This window comes from Strix aluco, chromosome 15 (assembly GCF_031877795.1).
Source record: "Strix aluco isolate bStrAlu1 chromosome 15, bStrAlu1.hap1, whole genome shotgun sequence".
In the NCBI taxonomy this organism is placed as follows: domain Eukaryota; kingdom Metazoa; phylum Chordata; class Aves; order Strigiformes; family Strigidae; genus Strix; species Strix aluco.
In genome coordinates this window covers 6,093,115-6,107,977 of record NC_133945.1, presented here as the reverse complement: position 1 = coordinate 6,107,977, position 14,863 = coordinate 6,093,115, and the positions used below count along the sequence as shown (strand labels likewise).

Genomic DNA, 14,863 nt, shown 5'->3' with positions numbered 1-14,863 from the left:
CACGCACGATGGAGGAAATGCCTCTCCCGAAACGTTGCAGGACACTGTGGCTGTGCTCGTGGCGGGGGGGATGCTGCTGTGGGCTGACATCTTTTCTCCCTTCTCCACGCAGGATGGAGACGCAGAGAAAAAAGACCCATTTGAGGAGAGCGGGCTGACCCTGAGCCCAACGGCTGCCGAGGCCAAGGAGAAGGTGCGGGCCAAGCGGGTGAAGAAGAGGGCCCCGCAGATGGACTGGAACAAGAAGCGGGAGATTTTCAGCAATTTCTGAGCCTTGCTGGTGGCTGCCGTCCGCCGGTCTCCTGCCCTTGCCCCAGCTCGGACGTTTCTGAGGTGCCTACGCCCTGTCCTTCAGTGTCCATGTGAGATGCTTTGTGCTCTGCTCTTCACTGGTTGCTTTTACAAGGCGTATTTTAAAGTCCTTTTTTTTTTTTTTTATTTTTTATTATTATTATTGTTATTATTATCGTTACTCACCAGCGATTCTCATAAGACAAATGTGACCAAAGCTCCTTTTTTTGCTTGCTCTTCAGCCTGGCTCTGGCTGCCCGCCGTCCCCTGTTCCTATGAGAAAGGACTGGAAGAGTTTAACTCTTGTTTCTTACCTGCATAATTTAGGCTTCTATTACTTTTTTTTTTTTTTTTAATTTGGGGTGTTTGTTTAGTTTTTGCGGGTGTCCCAGACTGAGCCCCATGGGATGCTCTGTGTCCCTGTGCAAATGTCTTACGGCCTCGTGCCCCTGCCGTGGTGGGGGCCTGCAGGGTGGGGTGTACCTGGCACCCCCTCCCTGGCACCCCATCTGCAGCATTAATGGGAAAACGGACAGTGGCTGTAAATTGCTCTTGTTGGCTTTGCTATTGAAACGAAAAAGTTTGTTTTGTTGTTCTTGGGGTTTTTTTTTAATGAAATCCCATACATTTCCAGTTAGTTTAGGAACATCCCGCCCCACCAGTGACTTCTGCCCTGGCAATAAAGGCCCCTTTTTCATCCCCGACAGCTCTGCAGAGGGGAGAGGGCAGGATTTAAAAACAAACCCCAAACCCAACAGCCCAAATGCCACAGGCCTCACCATTTGCAGCCATCGACGCAGCGCTGAGCGGCAGGGGAAGGCAGGGAGTGGGGCCAGTCCTGCCCTGCGCTGCTGCCGGCCCAGCAAGAAGATGAGAGCCACGACATGCTACAAAAACTCTTTGGCCAGACTCAAAAGCGAGCACAACCCAGGTCTGGTTTTGGGGAGAAACGCGGGGATGCGGCTGTAGCTGCGGGCTTGGCGCTGGGGTTCAGCTGGGGCTGTGCTGGGTCCTGGAGCAGGAGCTGGGTCCCACCTGGTTTGTTACTCCTGGGCTGGTGTTTGAGGCCTCCAGCCCATGAGCATGACCGAGGCTCGGTCTCGCTGTCAGGAGGGCGTCCTCTGAAGCCGTGGGGTCTCCGTGGGGCTGGCTACAACGGGATGATGGAGAGGGCAGTTGCTTTGGCTTTCTGTGGCCTCCCTTGAAAACACCCTGCTCTTGGCGTTAGAGCCTCAAAAATGTATCTTTAAAGCATTACAAATCAAACCCATGTAAGCTCTTTTATGACTTGCCTTTGGCTGTAAACGAGGGAAGATGACTAAGCCGAACTACACCACTCTTGGAGGTTGCAGAGGTGTTTTCCCAGGGCAGGGTCCCAGCCGTGGTGGGGCTGTCCCCCTCCTCATGCACCAGCAGCTCCCCGAGCCGCGGCGGCCGCCCGGTATTTCAGCTCAGATGCCAAGGCAGCAGCAGGAAGAGACTGGGCCCAGCAGGACAGTCAAGTACAAAACCACTTTCCCTAGCTAAAAGCAAATGGCAGCAATCCTTTGGCCATCGATGACCATTTTAAAATGCCTGACTGTGGTTTTTGCCCTGCATCCCTCCAGCACTGCTGTGTTACGAGCCCGGGGCCTCTGGGTTAGTCAGTGCGCTACGGCTATCGTCACAGCTCTGGGTGTATTTAAGTATTGAGCTAAAAGGTGCCTTATAACATTTACTGCTCTCCTTGGCAGCGGGCTGGGGCTCAGGGTAGGGGACGGCAGCAGCGGGGCTGGGACATTTGGCTTCACCGTGGGGAGCAGCTGGTGCCCGTGGCTGTTGGCTGGCTGGCCGGAGAGCATGGAAAGCCTCAGGGGTGAAGGAGAGGAGTTCTCTCTTCCAAAAGTTCTCTTTTTAGGGATGTTGATGAGCTGAACAGGTTGAAAATAATGACTTTGGAGAGGAACCGGTGCAGGTGTGTGGCTGTCGGTGATGAGACTGGCAGTGGGATGATGGCTCAGGATGCGGAGAGGTTCGCCTCCCCTCCAGGACTCTGCCATTAACCCACCTTCCCTACCCCACTTCAAAGCCAGTTACCTGCTCTCTTTTTGCCCCTGCCCCCCCCAAATATTTGCTTCTATAGATCAGTAATCTTTTGAAGGAGCCCTTCTTTTTCATGGCATGCACATTGCTTCCCGTGCCTGCATAGCCAAACCCCAGGCAGTGCCCCGGCCTGCGCAGGGCAGAGCATTCCCTGTGACCCAAACGTGGCGCTCTCCGATGCATGTCAGAGAGCAAAGACCCCTTTGTAAATACCCTATTTCTCATGCAAAACTGGACCACTGTAGTTGACGGGGGGGGGGGGGGGGGGGGAGAAAAACAAAAAACATGTAGTTTTGAATGCAGGTCAAAAGAAATCAGGTGTGCAAATCTGTACTGGTAAGATTTTTAAATCTTAATCTCTGCTTAGTCCATGGAAACTGCTCCTGGTTAAAGCACTTACTGTATTTCTGACATCTTGTAGCTCAGTAGTAATTATTCAGTTCCTGTACATTTAACTTGGAAAAAAATCAATAAAGTATAAGGCTGTCAGCTGCATTGTAAAAACATAATGTACACTGTAATGTCAGTAATAAACTTCGTTTTCCCATGTACCGAGTACTTATTTGCTCGTTCCTCATCTGTTTGGTGGGGAACTTCAGAGCGGAATTACAGCCGCCTTTAGCACATTATAAACTTTGCTTCCTCCCTTGCCTGTTTAAAGAGTAGCTGAAATGATTCCTTTGAAGCTCTACAGTGAAGTCAGCACTGCCCTTTCTTTGAAGAACAAAACACAGACGGTGGTGATGTCCCTTCTGTCAGCTTCTGAGGCTCACACCAGCCTGGCTCCCGTGGCTACTGTAACCCTTGCCGGCACACAGAGAACCGAGCGCGACGCTGGCTTGTCTCCTCTGCATCACCCCCTGCTCTTCTGCTCCCAGGACCCAAAGGTCACTTCTCCAGGCGGCGGCCGCCTCTGATCTGGCTTGGGAAGGCTTCAGTTGTACGTTATTGACAGCAGAGCCCCTCGCTGCCAGCGCGAGGCGGGCGGCCTGGCAGGTTGCTGCTGCCTGCTCTCGGCTGGCAGGGCTGGTTGCTATGGCCTCCTGCTCCGGTGAGGTCACCCGTGCTCTCCTCCCCACTGCCCTCTGTTGCACAGATGCCAGTAAACCTCACGGGTGGAAAAAAACCACCCCCCCCCACCTTTATTAAATGTGTCTTTACAAGCAGCAGCAAGTCCCCTAGGACAAAGCACTTCTCCCGCCGTGGCACAGCCTGCGGCTCTGCCGGGGCATGCTCCGGCATTCACACGGGGGCTGGCGCCTTTGGCACTGACGCAGCAGGACTGCTGCACTTTGAAAGACCCTTTTTCCTCTGGAGAGCTCAGCTAGGGCCCAGAGATGCTAAGCTGGCTGCAGCAGCCTCCCGTTTCCCTGCAGTCACACAGCCAGCCCCATGCAAAGCACAGCTTTACCAGGCTCGGCTCTGGGCTGCAGCTGAGCCAAAGCAGCTCTGTTGCTCTACCAAGACCGGGTGATCCCTCAACGTCTCTTAGCAGCTGGGCAAATGTCTTGATTGAGGCACTCGTTGCAGCGAGGATTCACAGGCAGGCAGGTCTGCTGGCCAAAGCCCACCAAGAGCCAGTTTATCTCCCTCCAGAGATCCCTGCAGTGAGAAGAAAAACATGAGCTTTCTGAGACAGCTGCTCGGAGGGGTTAAAGAACAGCCCGTGCTTTTAAATGGATCCCTTTCACCTACTGCCTGTTCCTCTCGGCTTCCCAAGGCGTCTGGAGGCAGGTCCCGGGCTCCTGCTAAGAACAGCCCTCCTAACCTTTCCTGGCTGCTCTGAACTGGGCTGGGGAGCCAAGGGCAGACACATGAAGTGGCTGTGGTCCTTCTCTTGTGCCAAGGCGCGTGCCAGATGCAGAGATGCAACAGAGGACCTGGCAGCTGGCACTGGATACTGAAGATTAAGCATCAGTGAAGGCCAGAATCCAACCATGGTCTGATACTGCTGTCGCCATTAGGCTCAGCAAGGTCCTGTGTAGAAAAGCACCTGGCTTGGGTCATGGTAAATTTGTCAAGGCAAGAACCAGGCAGAAAGACCTCCAGGTACCTGGCTGCACTAGTGGTGCTCGATATATCTGCTAGCCAGGAAGCAACCAAGTAGCTGAGACGCTGCTGTTACAGCTCTCCAGGAGAGGAGAACACCTGCAGACTAGTCCCCCCATAAAGAGGGACCTGAAGGGCGGTCACTGAAGATGCAAGAAGCAGGATTGTGTGCAGACGTGGCTCCCGCAGGTAGCGCGAGGGGTTGGTGGGAGGGCAGGAGGCTGGGGTCTCAGGCCTCACCTGGGCAGCCAGTCCTCCAGCGCTGCCCGAGTTTCCTCAGGGTATCTGGTCTCCTTCTTCACCCACTTCAGCCTGTTGGTGATCCTGTGCACGTGGGTGTCCACAGCTAGGAAGGGAGAGCCCAGAGTTTAGGTGGGGGCAGACACACCTGAACAGAGAGAGCACGGCCAAAAGCTGCCCGGCACAGCACACCAGGTCCAGCCTGCTGGCTGGCAGGGACAGGCACGCTGAACAGGAGGGGAGGCTCGCTCGCAGAACAGACGTGCTGCTTTCTCCCTAGGCCCAGAGCCAAAACCAAGATGGGATGGGTATCCCCCCCCCACCACGCAGCTCGTGACACGCTCACACAATCTGACCCTTCCTTCAAAGGCTCGTGCGCTCTGATCCAGCAGGCACAGGGCAGCCTGTCCCGGGTTCTCTTCCTCCCTGTGTTTCAGCTGATGTTATGCAAGTTGCAATCTCTGCCCCTTAGTTTACCCAGATGGAAAACACATTTCATAATACCCACCAACACAAGAGGGTTTGTGAGGCTTAAGCGAATGTTTATAGAGTGCTTTGAGCTAAAAAGATCTGAATGCAAAGTATATTATTGTTAGATCAGCAGCGATAAACCTGTCTCTACGGCTAATTGGGCAAAACCCAGGAAATTGCTGTAAACAGGAAGACTAAGTCTTGCCTCTTTAATCAAAACTGAGCACACAATTATTTGGAAAACAGTTGGCTACTTTGGCTCCCTCTAGACTTCCCTCCCCCACAGCAGGGAGAGAACAGACCCCAAGGGCTGTTAAATGTAGTGCAAGAGCCACATTTGGTAGAGCTGATGGTCACCAGCGGGGCTGCAGGAGTCAGCTGCCGCCTGTGCTGACCTTGGCCAGGTGGCACGATTCCGAGCTTTCCCAGGGGTCCTCTGTCAAGCAGCAAATACACTTGGAATATTAATCTCTCCCCAGGGGCCCCCAGGACCCTGCAGCTGATCATCCAGCCCCATCTGCCGGCAGCTCCCAAAGGAGCATCGTGCAGGAGCCAACCTGCCCACGGCCTGGGCAGGCCCACGGCCACCGCAGACGCCCTCCCAGCCGATCACCGCTCAAGCACACAGCTCCGCGGGGTACAGCTACTCTCCTGCACTCTCTGATCAACAACACAATGAACAAATGTACCTGTGCTCACCCACTGCCCAGCCACAGGAACTAAAACGGATCAGAAATTCTGTAGCTACAGATTGCCTGAGGCCATTTCCGTCCATGACCCATCACGAATTACCGATTTCAAATGGTAATTTTGACTAAGCCCTGCTTCTGCCCTTTTATGGCTTGCCAAACAAAAATCCCAAATGAAATTTGTTTAAACAGAAGCAACCTTGGGAAAAAATAACTTCAGACTATCCTACAACTACCCCCAAACCACAGAATTGTCCCCACCTCTCTCTCACTTGACACCAAAGAGATTTCCAAGCATCATTCTGCCAGCACAGCTGTTAGGGTGCCTACCCAACTAGGCAATACTCACGCTGCTTACCAGCATCTGAAGGGAGGGAGTGCCTGTCCCTGGGGATTTCTACTGCCCTTGGGGATTTCTGCTATCGAATTTGGGGAAAAACAGTAGCTGATCTATGCTTAAATCCTACAGCAACTCATCCGCTGTGAGTGGTTGAGGGTCACATCCTTCACTCACCCAGATACTCTGCAGATGACTAAACTGAAGCCATGCTCTCGGGCAGTTTCCCCAGCTGCAATGCTTCCCCTCTGCCCAGGGAATGGATCAGGGAGGATTCAGGAGAGGAATGGGGAAAACATGGGCCAACCTACCTATCCCAGACACACTGTCCCAGGCAATGTTCATGGCCAAGTGGGCCATTTTGGGCCCAACTCCTGGCAGCTGCACCAGCTCCTCCACAGTTCTCGGTATGTCACCCCCATATTTCTGTTTCAGGATGGCTGTTGTCTGCTTTATGTACTTCACCTTGTTCTGGAAAACCGAAGGGAAAGGCAGAAAATCCAAGTTGCCCTCTGATACAGGAAAAAGAGACAAACAGCTCAGAAAACAAACCATTCCTGAGCGTACGTTACATGTGAGGCCACACACTGGAGTTTGCGGAGGGGAGACGGAGGTCTTTGACTTCTCCTTGAAAGCAAAATGCTGAGCCCTGATTAGCTCTAACCTCCCCTGCACACTCCAGGCACTGCAGCAAACAATCTTGCTGTGAATACAAATTGCTAAAACTGGCGTAAAATACACCCTTCAGCTTGACTCCAGGGGAAAGATCACCACAGGGCATGGCACGCAGGCTGAATACCGGCTGAGGGGGTATCTCTCAGGAGCAGGGCTGGTTTGCACCCACCTCCTGCCTTCCTCACCTGCTGCCAGCTCAGCGAGTGGCCCCAAGGACAAGCCTGCAAAGGACAAGCCTGCACCCGCTCTGTGCTCCACTCCTGGGGCTCTGAGCTGTCTCAGCTGCACAGGAGCGGAGGAGGGTGGAGGGGGTTCCTCTACGTGCACATCGGGTGCTGCTACTATCCTGCACTCACCCTCCAGAATCCTACAGGGTAAATGATCTGCCCAAGCGTCGCGTCGTCCATCTGCAAAATCCTGTCGACTGTGAGGCCGTGCTGCCTCAGGCGCAGCATGGCAGCTGATGTCACCTGGTCCTTGGTCTGGCTGGAGAGCATCAGCGACAGCAGAACTTGGTAGCGCATAACCTGGGGAAAAGGAGACAGTGAGACACCCCAAGATCTCCGGGAGGATCCAGCTGCCTCTGGGGCTCAGTTCTCCCGTCCAGCACCATCTTCAGTCCAGTGCATAATATGGACCTACCCTGGTTCAGCTGTATCCATCTACAAGAGACTGGAAGGCTGCAACAGGAATAATCCACAGCCTTTTAATTCCACCACACAATAAAGGGAGAAAAGAAACACCTTCAATCTAAGCAGTCAGCCTGCATAAAGGGCAGAGAGCAGCTACTGTCTGCTGCGATCACACACCCAAAGATGCCAGTGCTGAGCCACAAAGGGCCAGACAAAGCTTTTCCTGATGATGGGATTCTCAGGAGACCCCACAGGACGTAGAAGTACAAACGCCTGATGATTTTCCATGCAACTTCTGCTCTAAGGCAGCTTTTGAAAATCCCATCCCTTTCCCACCAGGCTTCTGTAGGAACCGGGTATCTGCCTCCAGTGAGCTCCTCACAAAACAGAATCTAAAGAACTGGGATGACAGAGACTGGGAGATGAAGCACAAAACCTAGAAGTTCCTCTGATGATGTCAGGCAGGGTTTAGCCCAGACCACTCACCTCCTATTTCTCAACTGATTTCTCCCCAGATGCAACTGTGTCCCCAACAAAAATGATGCAAGTAACCCGGACTGACGCAGGATAACGTGGGATACAACCCTTCCTCCATCTCTCTTACAAACAAAGTTTACAAAACCACAGGTGCACTGGGAAAAAATCTCTCAGTGGTGGAAGGAGGATAATCTCTGAGCGCATGGAAGTTGTGCAAGGAGCGCTGGTGTGTGCTGAGGGTTACAACGTCCACTTTTTCTTGGAAGCAATGACCCTGCTTCCCTAGGGAAGAGAAGTTATTTCCGTATCGCGCACCGCGGTCCCCCTGGCCCCACAGCTGCACTCGGTGCCAGCCCACATGGCTGCGGAGCACGTGACGCTGTCTGAATCCAGAGTCAAAGCTAACCCGTCTTCCCCAGGGATCCAAGCCCAAGGCATGATGCCAGCACTAAGGACAGCCTTACATGCAGCTGTGTCTTCTAGACCCCTCCCTCAGAGCCCAGCAGGTCGCCGTGGAGCCCGCAATTCCCGCTGCTCCACCGAGCCTGCCTGCGGGTTATCTCCACCTTCCCACACCAGCAGCCCTGCAGCCCCGGGTCCCAGTGCCGCACCACGGCCTCACTCTGCTTTGTTTTTTGTACTGATGCAAATGGTCCCCTCGGAGGGAGGTGTCATCTGGGGCCTTTGATTGCGTTCCCAGGCTTGGGGAGCACAGTGCCATCCCAGCACGGCCCTTCCTTTCAACAAGTATCCCCTCAGAAGAGGGGAGGAAGCCAACCTATGCTCATGCGCTGCTCTGAAAAGCACAAAAGCAGCCTGGAAAGTTTTTTATCAGCTCCCCTTGCCTTTTCTCAGCTACCCTTGCCTTTGCTCCATACTGTTTTTCCTCTGTATTACAAAGCCATCTTGCTGGATACTCTCCTTGGATTCCTACAGAGATTTTTTAAGAAGGGACATGTCTTCATGCCCTGCCAGCCTGCCCCAGAAGACAGCACTGCCACAATACACTCTCAGGGTTTTCACTCCCAAGTCCAAAACTATTTTTGCCTCAGCTCCTACTCTTGGTTCAGCCCGCTAACTCTTCTGGCAGCAGTTTAAGTCGAGGACAAGGGCCTTTCACAGATGTGTTTGCTAGTTGTTCTCTAATGGCCAGCACGGGCTGAATGCGAGCAGACAACAGCTCAGAAAACACCCACGGCCATTTCACAAGGGCTGTCTGAAGCCAACGAGCCTGGTACTGGACAGGCAGCGGCTGACTCTCCTCTCGCAGGATGAACGCTTTCTCTCATACGCACACTCCTGCAGTAACCTCTTGTGGGACCAATCCCAGCCTAAAGTCCTGATACGCCCTGTGTTTATTTTTCTATTCTGGAGACAGCCGAAGCGGGATGTATCCAGGGGCACCCTGAGGCTGAGCGAAGTGGGAGGGCTGCAGAAGCGGGGCTGTACTTTCACGTGCCTGCCTGACGGAGCCCTGCAGGGTGTTGTTACCTGCGGAGGTGCGCTGCTGTCATAACACTTCTCCACTCCCATCTCATCGACGGGAGCATCTCTCTTCCTCCTCATCTCCCGGATGCGCTCCAGCTGCTGCCGCCAGTCCCTGGGCTCCCAGCGCGGTCTCTGGGGCTCAGACGTCCCCTGCTCGGCACCATCCCCCTGCCCAGATTCGTAGGCAATGGCGATGCTCTTCCTCCTCTTGCTGCGCCTCGGGACACCGGCCGTGCCCTGGGCCCGGCTCACTGCAAGAGTTGTAAGAGAGATTTGTCAGGCCTTGGCCTAAAAAACAGAGCCCAGCGTTGGCCCCGCGTGCCAGCAACCCCCGCGGTGACCCTGACGAGGGCTGAACTCCTCTTCCTCCCAGTCCCAACCCCGCAGCAACGCCTCGCGTCCCCCCGGCCCTGCCTGGAGCCAGCCGCGGGGCGAGGAGTGGCTGGGCAGGACGTGGGCAGCAGGTGACAAGAGTTGGGGACACATGTCACGCTGTGGGCACGCATGGCCCGGTCACACGGGAGGCTGCTGAAGGGCCCATCCCGGGCTCCGAGGGGGACGGGACAAGGACACCAGACCCTGTCCCCGGGCTGGGCTGGGCTGGGCTGGGCTGGGCTAGGCTAGGCTGGGCTGGGCCACCGCTCTCCCTCCTTGCAGACCCCCCCTTCTCCCCGTACCGGGGCCGCACACGGCCCCGCCAGCCCCGGGAGAAACAACCGATCGTCCCCCCCTCCCCGTACCTCCGGCCGCACCCCCGGCCCTGCCGAGCCCCCGGGCCGCCGCCCGCCCACCGCCGGCGGACACGGTCGCGCACATGGCGGTGGCCCCGGGGACCCCCGGGCACTACCGGCCCCATCCTGCCCCGCGGCGGGCGCGCGCGCCCCGGAAGCGGCGGGACTTCCGCCGGGGGCGGAGCGCGGGGCCGGGCGGGGGGGGCCGGCGCGGAGCGGGGCGCGGGCCGGGGGCGGCGGGGCCAGGGCCGGGCCCGGGGGTCGGCGGGTGAGTGAGGGAGAGGGGGAGCGGCGGCCCCGTTGCCCGCGCTGAGGGCGCTTCCCCGGCCGGGACCGGGGTGCGCGGGGGGGGCCTGGTGGGGCCTAGCGGGAGGCGGGGCCTTGCCGTGCCCTGAGGAGGGGGGTATGGGGGGTGTGGGGCTGCCGGTTCCCCCGGCTGGGTAGTGTCCCCGGGGTGTCCCCTGTCAGGGGGTCGGGGTGTGCTGGGAGCGGGGGGGCTGTGGCGTGTCCCCCGTAAGGGGTTGTGGCACATCCCGGGGTGGGGGGGGGCTGTGGTGTGTCCCCTGGAGATGTTGGGCTGGGGGCTGTGGTGTGTCCCCCCGGGGCTGGGGACTGTGTCCCCCAGGGTGGTGATGGGGGGGCTGTGATGTGTCCCCCGGGGCGGGCTGGGGGCTGCGGTGTGTCCCCCGGTAATATTGAGCTGGAGGCCACGGCCTGTCCCCCTGGGCTGCTGGGACAAGGTCTGTGGCGTGTCCCCGGGGAGCACAAGCGATTGCTGTGACATGTTCCCTGGGGTGTGGGGAAGGCTGTGGGGTGTCCGTGGGGGCGTGGGGCATAGCGGGGGGGCTGCGTGTGCCCAGGGCAGGGTGCTGGGGGTGAGTGTCCCGCTCTGAGCGGGCGCAGGGGTCCCCGAGGGGCAGCGGGTTGGGGCTGGGTGGGGAGACAGTTTCTGGAGGGTGCTGCTGGCGATGTACTGTTGCTGTAATGGGTGTGCTTGTTCTCGCTCCCCCTCTTTCTCCTTGCCGTGGCAGCATTTGGGTGTTGGAACGCTGAGATTCGTAAGTCCTTCCTCACATCCAGCTACGTTCAACGCCGGCTTTGCGGTGCTGCGGGCTCGTCCCTTGCTTTTGCACGGGGAACGAGTACTTCAGCTCACACCCGCCGAAAAGTTGTGTGTGTGTGTGTGTGTGTGTTCCTGCTTCAAAAATCAGCTCAGCGGTTGTAAAATGGTGGTTGCTCCGTGCGGGCTGTGGTGGTGCTGGGCATTTGGAGCTCCCAGAAAATGGTAACCCCGAGCTCCCCATTCCTCAGGTGGCTGCAGGATGCGGGTGCTGAAGGCAGGAGCAGCGCAGGCTCTTTGCTGTTTTGTCCTCAGTGTTGGGCTTCTCCCTTATTTGAAACAGCCTGAGACAGCAGAGCTGTTTGTAAAAGCCACGCTGTGACAGCTGTTACTGGTGTTTTCCTGCTTAAAGATTCCCCTTGGGCCTCCTTTAACAGAAACCCTGTTCTGTGTTTGCAGGGGCTCGGCGCTACTTGCTTGTCAGCAATGGCAAAGCCTCAGAGCAAGGATTCTGGACTGAAGGAGAAGTTCAAGAATCTCCTGGGGCTGGGAACATCCCGGGGAAGTTCAAAGTCGTCGGAGGGCAAGCAAACAGAGTTTATCATCACTGCAGAAATACTCAAGGTGTGAGAACTGACCATAATAAAGGTGGGGATAGTGCTTGGATTACCTGAGCTGGGAGGATCGGAAGGAGAGCTTGCTCATCTCCTTTTCGTTTTGACATTTGTTCCCTCTCTGATCATGCCTTTTTACCTTATCTCTCAATTTATTTTCTAGTGAAATGGATGTAAAACTCACCTACTTTGAAGTTACGGCATTTTAATTATTCAGTGTTTGAATACTTTTGAGATATTTGATAGGATGGTGTTGTCTTATGTCAGGTTACAGGGAGCTTCCTCAAAATACATTGCTCTTTTTTTATAGTCTCAGCTTGATGCAGTTTATGTGGTGGCAGTTAGCACAAGCTGGAAACTGTTTCTATTTTATGAAAACCTTAAGGTTTTGTGAAATTTTTTTAAAAAAATAAATTGATTCCAGTAATTGGTACAGCAAGTATGTGAGCAGAATAGTTGGCACACAGGGAGGAAAATGCATAAAAGGGAGGAGGAGACCAGAATCCCTCCCTGCCTGTGCTGGAGCAGCCAAGCTCTTACCTGCTGGGGAGCCAGACTTATTGTCCCTCCTTTCTCTGCCCTTCTCCTGTGAACGGAAAGAGTGCCACAGCCAGTGAGTTATTACCTTTCCTGAAGAAAATGCGGTATTCTCTCTTGGAGGTGAAAAGCTGCTTGGCTCCAGTTCTATGAAAGTCCTAGTTTTGACAAATCATTTGATAATGGAAAAAAGTTTTTGGAGAAATTCCTGAAAAGCTCCAGTGATGACTAATGGTTAGATCATTTTGGAGAAATGTGTAATTTATTTTTCAGTGGTTCATGATCCCCTTTGAGAAATGGATAAGTGTTTCTAGTAATATAAACTGTTAGCTTATTTCTACATTTCCTTCTAGGAACTGAGCATAGAATGTGGATTAAGTAATAGGATACGAGCGATCAGTCAAATTTGTGAAGTGGCAAAAACAAAAAAAATTGAAGAGGTAAGTTTCAAAGTGTTCAGTGAATATTGGAAGGATGAAAATTTAAACAACAGCTTTTAACCTATCGTAAGAGGCTGCTGTAGTTTAGACTGCCTTTTAAAATTGATAATCCCAGAAGCTGTTTTGTGCTGTGCAAACCTGTAAAGGGATGGCTCACATGCCAAGAAATTAGTCTTGTCCAGCCTACCAGCTGTGGAGCAGAGAGGACGTAGCTGACAAGCTTCCTGAACTGGATGGAAGGAGAATGCTGTGAATATTCAGGGCTGTTCAGGACAGTTCACGGGAGTTGATGTTAATCCTGTATGAGAGGGGTTTGCTAACTCCTCCTGTCTTGTTAATAAGCAAACTCAAACTGGTTTTAAACTCATCTTGTATTTGGGTGAAGGTTTCTGCACAAATGTTCACACTGAAGTGTGTGAATGAAGAACTTCAGTTACTGGGGTGCAGGTTGTCATGTAGGACGGGGTTTGTGTGTCTCATGTGATTCGTCAGAGAACTCCAGACATGAAATCCCTAGGGATCTTTTTCGTTAACTTGCCATAATTAATGACTGATATACTGGGTAAAGATCCCAGAAGCAGCTTAATTTTCCTACTACTGCCCGTCTCCTGGGTTTGTTTGCAGCATGCAGTGGAAGCAATATGGAAAGTGGTAGCTGATATGCTCCAGCCAGAGCGCCCCATCGAAGCCAGACATGCTGTTCTTCATCTGCTGAAGTCGATCGTCCAAGGACAGGTGAAAACAAACAAACTGTAGAAAAAACACTACACTTAAACTAGGGTTTGTGCAGAGTATGAACGTGAAAAATATTGGGTGGCTCTTTTCTACAGCTTTCCATGTTTCTTAGTTTGGTTGTGCCTAGTAAATGGAAGGAAGAAACATTTTAATTTAACTCTTGGTTTGACCTCATAGGAAAACTTTTCATACAACTCACAGAAAACCTTTCTGTTTTGGGGCAATGTTCTTGAAAAAGAGGAAATACTTTGGGTTAAGTTCAGCATAGTATAGCAAATTTTATATGGTCTTTGCCCAGACCTATTAGTCCTAGTCTGCAGCTGGTTTTGATGTTTCAGCATGTCAAGTATGCAAGAAGTTCTGTCTGAGATACTTTCCTAGCCTGGCCAAGTTAAGCATACTATGAATTCCTCAGATTTCACAATGTGCTATACAAACGTAAGACTGTATCTGACCAAAGTTCTAGTTTTCAGTGTCCTGAAGAAGTAGGGGTAGATGCTTATGAAAAGAATAGCATTGATTCTGGTTTGTTGGCTTGGGTTTTTTTTAAATGCTTTACTGGCAGTGCTGGCAGTTGCAGTTTCCCTGGATTACTTTGTGTATTGGATGCTGCCTGTGTGTTGCTGGACAAAATGCCTCCATCCCTGAGTGCTGATATAACAGATTGAGAAGACCTGAGCCTTTGTCAGTAGCCAGTTGAGGTTGGAGGTATTTTCAGGAGACTTTCATAGTCTGTAGGAAAAGAAATAATTGCAGGCATGAAGATTACTGTCATAGACCTTGATAAGGTCCAGGCATTCACTGTTATTCCCCCCTGCCCCCACTTTTTTTTTAGGGTGAGCGATTAGGGATTCTCAGAGCACATTTTTTTAAGGTTATTAAGGACTATCCCTCCAACGAAGACTTGCATGAACGGCTTGAAGTGTTCAAGGCTCTAACGGAGAATGGACGGTACATCACCTACTTAGAAGAAGAGTTAGGTGAGTATTGTCTCTATCCCTCTTCAGTTTGGTGGGAATAAGTCAAGGGACAGGCATTTAGTGATATGAGAAAAAGGAAGTGATAACACTTCTGCGTAGAAAGCATGTTGTAACCACTTGTTTTCATTTTTTAGCTGACTTTGTACTACAGTGGATGGATGTTGGTTTGTCTTCTGAGTTTCTTCTGGTTTTAGTGAACCTGGTGAAATTCAATAGCTGCTATCTGGAAGACTATGTAGCTGACATGGTCCAGTAAGTTGTTTTTTGTTTTTTTACTCCTACATGCTTATTCTTGGTAAATTACAGGAGGCAGTTGCAGATCAATATACAGATAA

The 14,863-nt window shown here is 53.1% G+C and overlaps 3 protein-coding genes across 12 annotated transcripts in view; 2 read left to right on the top strand and 1 right to left on the bottom strand.

The window, feature by feature from the left end:
• Positions 1 to 2,920, top strand: part of NHERF2 (NHERF family PDZ scaffold protein 2) — a 38,413-nt gene extending 35,493 nt beyond the window's left edge. For both annotated transcript variants that reach the window (XM_074841513.1, XM_074841514.1), the window contains exon 7: positions 113 to 2,920. In XM_074841513.1, the coding sequence (XP_074697614.1) occupies positions 113 to 271 (159 nt within the window). In that variant the 3' untranslated portion in view covers positions 272 to 2,920. The remainder of the gene's footprint in view (positions 1 to 112) is intronic.
• A 565-nt stretch (positions 2,921 to 3,485) lies between these two features.
• NTHL1 (nth like DNA glycosylase 1) lies at positions 3,486 to 10,274 on the bottom strand. The gene is made up of 6 exons (XM_074841515.1): positions 10,172 to 10,274; positions 9,435 to 9,682; positions 7,191 to 7,361; positions 6,471 to 6,630; positions 4,663 to 4,768; positions 3,486 to 3,975 (listed from the first exon to the last, which is right to left on the bottom strand). Exons 1-6 carry the CDS (start codon positions 10,245 to 10,247, stop codon positions 3,852 to 3,854), a joined length of 885 nt encoding a protein of 294 aa, XP_074697616.1. The 5' UTR covers positions 10,248 to 10,274; the 3' UTR covers positions 3,486 to 3,851.
• A 98-nt stretch (positions 10,275 to 10,372) lies between these two features.
• The window catches only part of TSC2 (TSC complex subunit 2), a 34,689-nt gene continuing 30,198 nt past the window's right edge, over positions 10,373 to 14,863 (top strand). For 7 of the 9 annotated variants that reach the window (XM_074840964.1, XM_074840963.1, XM_074840962.1 and 4 more), the window contains exons 1-6: positions 10,373 to 10,430; positions 11,682 to 11,846; positions 12,727 to 12,813; positions 13,438 to 13,548; positions 14,384 to 14,528; positions 14,663 to 14,780. In XM_074840964.1, coding sequence (XP_074697065.1) covers positions 11,709 to 11,846; positions 12,727 to 12,813; positions 13,438 to 13,548; positions 14,384 to 14,528; positions 14,663 to 14,780 — 599 coding nt within the window. In that variant the 5' untranslated portion in view covers positions 10,373 to 10,430; positions 11,682 to 11,708. Of the gene's footprint in view, positions 10,431 to 11,166; positions 11,221 to 11,681; positions 11,871 to 12,726; positions 12,814 to 13,437; positions 13,549 to 14,383; positions 14,529 to 14,662; positions 14,781 to 14,863 lie in introns of those variants that run through there. The other 2 variants (XM_074840959.1, XM_074840965.1) reach the window with 2 other exon arrangements.